Source organism: Drosophila navojoa, chromosome X (assembly GCF_054131105.1).
Source record: "Drosophila navojoa isolate 15081-1374.11 chromosome X, UAZ_NAV_1.0, whole genome shotgun sequence".
Taxonomy (NCBI): Eukaryota; Metazoa; Arthropoda; class Insecta; order Diptera; family Drosophilidae; genus Drosophila; species Drosophila navojoa.
In genome coordinates this window covers 12916183-12922008 of record NC_142895.1, presented here as the reverse complement: position 1 = coordinate 12922008, position 5826 = coordinate 12916183, and the positions used below count along the sequence as shown (strand labels likewise).

The 5826-nt window shown below is 43.3% G+C and overlaps 1 protein-coding gene across 1 annotated transcript; it reads left to right on the top strand.

The window, feature by feature from the left end:
* The first annotated feature begins 108 nt into the window (after nucleotides 1-108).
* On the top strand, nucleotides 109-5826 carry Shmt (serine hydroxymethyl transferase). Its single transcript, XM_030389622.2, has 4 exons — nucleotides 109-229; nucleotides 293-714; nucleotides 3681-3880; nucleotides 4443-5826. Exons 2-4 carry the CDS (start codon nucleotides 487-489, stop codon nucleotides 5647-5649), a joined length of 1635 nt encoding a protein of 544 aa, XP_030245482.1. The 5' UTR covers nucleotides 109-229; nucleotides 293-486; the 3' UTR covers nucleotides 5650-5826.

The following is a 5826-nucleotide window of genomic DNA, read 5'->3' as shown; positions in this document are numbered from 1 at the left end:
AGCGAGAGCTGGCGGCCTTTCGCGTTCTGTGCGCCTTATCGATAGAACTGGTTCGATAGCACTATATCGAGCCGGCATCTTAAATCGAACTACATGTGAACACGTAACAGTATGTTAACAACATTGATGGCGAACAGTTTCTATTGAGTTTTCAAAATTTTACGTATGTATATATTCTGAAAATCGCAAACAGCTGATTGGTCAACAGTGGCTGCCTAATGGCAAGGGGGCAAGTAAACATGCATTCTATCAGCTTATCAGAGAAACCAACACACCACGATTCCCAATGCAGGTGAGAGGTTATCAGCAGCGCCTACGGGGAGTCGCTGGAGACGGAGACGGATGCGATTGCGGCTTGTGCTAGTATAGAACAAGACGCTGGACGTTACATTCGAAGATATCGACGCGCAGGGGACCAAACACAGCAGTAGCAACGGCCGTAGCAGCAACAGCAACAGCATCAGCAGCATCAGCAATAGCAACGACATGCAGCATATGAAAACAGTCACACGCCTCCATCCACTGGGCATTATCAACAACTGCCCAGTTATAACAGCAACCCGTTCATTTAACAGCTATCGGCTTCGGCCCGGGCCTGCCAACCTGCTCGCAGCACAGCAGCATGAGGCAAAGAGCAAATCGCCGAGAGCGCTGCCGGTCGCAGCAACGCCGGCAGCTTTGACGACGATCAGAAACATTTCAAATTCGATTCCGGTAAGTGAGTGTGTGTGGAAGCGAAGAAGTTCAGTAAGCTAATTAATTGCTCCAGCTGAGGGCGAAACGTGCAAATTGTTAATAACTATTGAAACTATCAATTGGCAGTGTGAATTGCAGCGCAGTGCGGTAAATTAACTGTTTTTTGTGAAAATCTGTCACACGATCTCGTTGACGCGATTTGTGCGCGACGCAAAGCGGTTTTAGTTTTCGTTAATCAGTCACGTTTTTATACCCTTTCTATGAGTCGATCGATTTTGTCAGTTATTGTGCGATTTTGTTGGAAATAGTTAAAGGATATATATTCATGATCAGTAACTCATTTGCCTAAGTAAATTGTGCTATTTATTTGGCATATATGTATGTATATGGCTATAGTCACTTGATCTGTACGATCAGCATAATGTATATGTAAATGACCTTGGATTGATTATTATTGAAAAAAAAAAAAAAAAAAACTTTGGATTGATTACTTTGAAAAAATTCCTTTTTGCTCTTCAAGCTAACTGTTTATTGGCAACTTTATTTGCCGGAAAGGGTATTCGGAGCTCGCCTTGCCAACTTGAATTTCTTCTATCGTTCTTCATCTTGTTCTCTATTGTTTCTGCTCGCTGCTGTCGCTCCGAAGCCGTGCTCGAGTCACCCTGTTCTTGTTTGGCTTCGTGCGCGTTTAATTTAAATTAAGACACAAAGCCTTAGATTTTCTATGTAGACTCGCAATATCAAATTCGGAATCATTGCAGTTGACAACAGGCGTCAACCCAAGGCCCCACCCAAACGGTTTTCATTTGTAGTGCGTGAGATTGAAGCATTCGAGTACTTAAGTTGAATGTGGTTTTGGCAGTTACTTTTTTTTTTTATCTAGGCGTGCACTTGAGGTCATTTAGTCAAGTGTGTCAATTCAAGTCTGAGTACTTAGGTGAGAGAAAATTCAGATAATTATATACACTGTACAGATGAAGATCACGAACTATAGATGTACCAAATTCTGGATATAGCAAATATTTCAATATCTTTTCTGAATCACTCTGGTATAGGTAATCCTGATCTGCATCCGCTCTTCCATACTTCTGTTTATCTATAGATACTTTAAATGATCTAGTCTTGACATTGCTATTTGTATTCTCAAAATTTTCTCAGTTCTATTTATTTTTTTGTCGATTGCCTTGAAATCAAGTGTCGTACGTCTTACGAGCCCCACTTAAATTTAATATATTGATACGTATATATATGGGAATATAAATACAGTTGCAGGGCAACTTCTGGTCGTGCAATGGATCTTTCTCATTTCTCTAGGAAAACATCTGTTTACATTTTGCCATAAACAAGAATATTTTTAAATCTGGCAACATGCAAATCTATTAATTAGCCGAAACTGAATCGGAGTAGAGAGAATTTAAAGGAATTTGCAGAACGCTCTACAATTTCAGGCGTCTCTTGATTGGCTTACTTGAACGGAAACTCGAAGCCAGAAAGATTAAAAACCTTGAGGAATATAATTTCAATCTATCAAAACTATTTTCTGGCTTAAATTGAGAAAATCCAAATGAAACAAAGTTTTGCCAAACAGAATCTAAAATTTCCAGAATCCATTCCATAGTCTCTATCAAATTCTTATTGAGCTATCAGCAAAAATTTCATCATCAACTCAGTTTTCAATAACTGTTTATTTTTTTAATGTTTTTCAATATATTTGCTCTTTATGTTGTTTACATTTTTCGCATAATTGTGTAGAAAAGCGCAAAAGCTTTTCAATCTCTCCTGGCTTAATGCATATGAAGCGCCTCGAGTAGGTTCAATTTGATGATAACGAGCCGATATTATTTCCCGGAGTGTGCGTTCATTTTCAGTCTTATCGCCAATCGAATTTGAACCTGTGACACTTGGTGAGGCGATGAGCTCTACGCAAATAGCTGCAAATAGACGCCCATCAGGGGGTCCAAATAAAAATGGTATGTGCCTCTATGCGCTAACCCCTGACCCCCGGCCTGCAAATAACAAAATATTCCTCTTGACTGCACACGTCTCAAATACAACTATCAAAAATAATATATGGATGTGCATATACATATATATTAGATTGAAGGCGTTAATCTTATCGTACCAAAGTCAGGAAGCAAATGAGATACTCTACACGAAAAAGGGAAGCGGGCATATTTGGTTGAACTACTTTGCAGAACGGATGCAGATTTCGTATTGCTTCTGAACTCTGCCCTTGAAATATCTAATCTTGCACCAAATGAAGAATATCTTAGATAATAGAGTCATTCAAGCGAATATCATATATATAAAAGAAAACAATTCAAATATATGAATGTACTTCCTACAAATTTCCTGAGTCTTGGTATAGTTCTCCGACTGGTGAGACGGACTACATTTGCTGCTGAGCTAGATCTACTTGGAACCGTATCGTCAAGGTGAATTCCTACTATTAGCTCTACCTAATTCCTTGGAAACTCTACCGGTTCCTTGAGGTCGGTCCTCGCTGTTTACTCTCTGTGAGACTTAAGGCTGATTGTGATTTCCACTTAGGCAATCTTTGAGATCAAGCTCTCTTCTCTGGAGTTGCGAAACCTCTCCATTTACCCACTGATGTAATTGTTTGTTAGCTAAGGTCACAGTTTGAGAGTCACTGAATTGCATCTATCACATCACTATGCGGCGATAGGGCGTTGCCTTATCTCCCCATCCACATATTTCTATATAATATATATATAGAAATATATGTGAACGAAATAAAAAAAAATTCCAATGTTTTTTGAACCCATTGAACCGATGGCTGGCTCGTTCGCTTGCGCGCCGTAGCTGGAAAATAATATTCTACAATAATATAAATATTTGCGTCGATCGCTCGTTTCGTCATAAAACACTGGCAATTGATGCGTTTGCAATTCATTGCATTGCCGATCGTTGCCACAATCGGTACAGATTTCTAGAGTATTACAATATTCACAATGTCTCGACAGAAAATGGCGGACCAAAAGATGTTGCAAGCAACGCTGAAGGTGAGCGACCCGGAGCTGGCCGATATCATAGTCAAGGAGAAGGAGCGCCAACGCGAGGGGCTCGAGATGATTGCCAGCGAGAATTTCACCTCGTTGGCTGTGCTCGATTGCCTGGGCTCCTGTCTGACCAACAAATACTCTGAGGGCTATCCGGGCAAGCGGTAAGATTCATCAAGATTATTACATAATGCGGCATTACGGTTAGCGTAACGCAATCGAGTGAAAGTTGAGCTGTTGCCTCAAGCTTATCTGAAGTCGGATTGTAATTGAATTTTTAGCAACTTTTAAGTGAGAGTAATAGAACTTTATGATGAAGGGTAATCCAAACTCAACTAAATCTCTATCTCTTTAACCTTATCAAAAGTTTTCTCTAACCTACTTTATTAGTATTCCTTAAACTCTAAGTTAAGCTACAAGAACTCGTAGTACTCGGACAAAACTCCTTTATTTAAGTTATATTAAGATTACTTTCAATATATAAAAATTCTCTTCAACCAAAAGTCTTACTCTTCGACTTTACAAACTCCTCTTGGCTTGTTTTCAACTCTAGGTATTTCTACAAATCTCCCGTTTCACAGCACTACTTATACGCCCTTCTACTTAATATTTCTTATTTCATTTTTGATTTATTAGCTTGAGCAAGATTAATCCAAATGTCATTGCACTACAGTTTAATCAATAGATCTCTACAAATTTCTACTCTCTATCTCTCCCAATGAATAGCTATTATGGTGGCAATCAGTTCATTGATCAGATTGAGAATCTGGCACGGGCTCGCGGCCTCGAATTGTTCAATCTCAATAGCAACGATTGGGGCGTCAATGTGCAGCCCTATTCGGGATCGCCGGCCAATCTGGCTGTCTATACGGGTGTACTGCGTCCACACGATCGTATTATGGGCCTGGATCTGCCCGATGGCGGCCATTTGACGCACGGCTTCTTCACGCCCAGCAAGAAGATCTCGGCCACATCCATCTTCTTCGAGAGCATGCCGTACAAGGTAAATCCGGAGACGGGCCTCATTGACTACGACAAGCTGGCCGAGGCAGCGCGCACATTCCGCCCTCGGATCATCATTGCTGGCATCTCGTGCTATTCACGCCTGCTCGATTACGGACGCTTCCGTAAGATCTGTGACGAGGTCGGCGCCTATCTGATGGCCGACATGGCGCACGTCGCCGGCTTGGTGGCCGCCGAGCAGATCCCCTCGCCGTTCGAGTTCGCCGACATCGTGACCACAACGACGCACAAGACGCTGCGCGGTCCACGTGCCGGCGTCATCTTCTTCCGCAAGGGCGTGCGCAGCACCAAGGCCAATGGCGAAAAGGTCCTCTACGATCTGGAGGAGCGCATCAATCAGGCCGTATTCCCGGCCCTGCAGGGTGGGCCGCACAACAATGCCATCGCTGGCATTGCCACGGCCTTCAAGCAGGCCAAGTCGGCCGAGTTCAAGGCATACCAGACGCAGGTCATCAAGAACGCCAAGACACTGTGCCAGGGTCTGATCGATCTGGGCTATGCGGTGGCCACCGGCGGCACCGATGTCCATCTGGTGCTGGTGGACGTGCGCAAAACCGGACTGACCGGCGCCACGGCCGAGCTGGTGCTCGAGGAGGTGGGCATTGCGTGCAACAAGAATACGGTGCCCGGCGACAAGTCCGCCATGAATCCGTCCGGCATACGCCTGGGCACGCCGGCCCTAACCACACGCGGCCTCCTCGAGAAGGACATCGAGCAGGTGGTCGCCTTTATCGATGCCGCGCTGAAAATCGGCTCCGAGGCCGTCAAGGCAGCGGGCAGCCCCAAATTGGTCGACTTCACCAAGACCCTGGCCGAGAACGCTAGCATCAAGCAGCAGCTGGAGGAGCTCCACAAATGCGTCATCAAATTCAGCACCACCTTCCCCCTGCCCGGCCACGATCTGCTCTAATGGGCAAACAAAAAAAAAAAAACTATTTTTTTTTTTTTTTTTTCATTCTCGTCAAAATGTTTTCAAATCCTGCGTTTATCTATAGCTTGACACACAGATAGATAGATATATTCAGATATCCAATCTTGTACAGAGGCGCAACGATTTAATTAAGATATTAAAAATCCAAAAACAAAA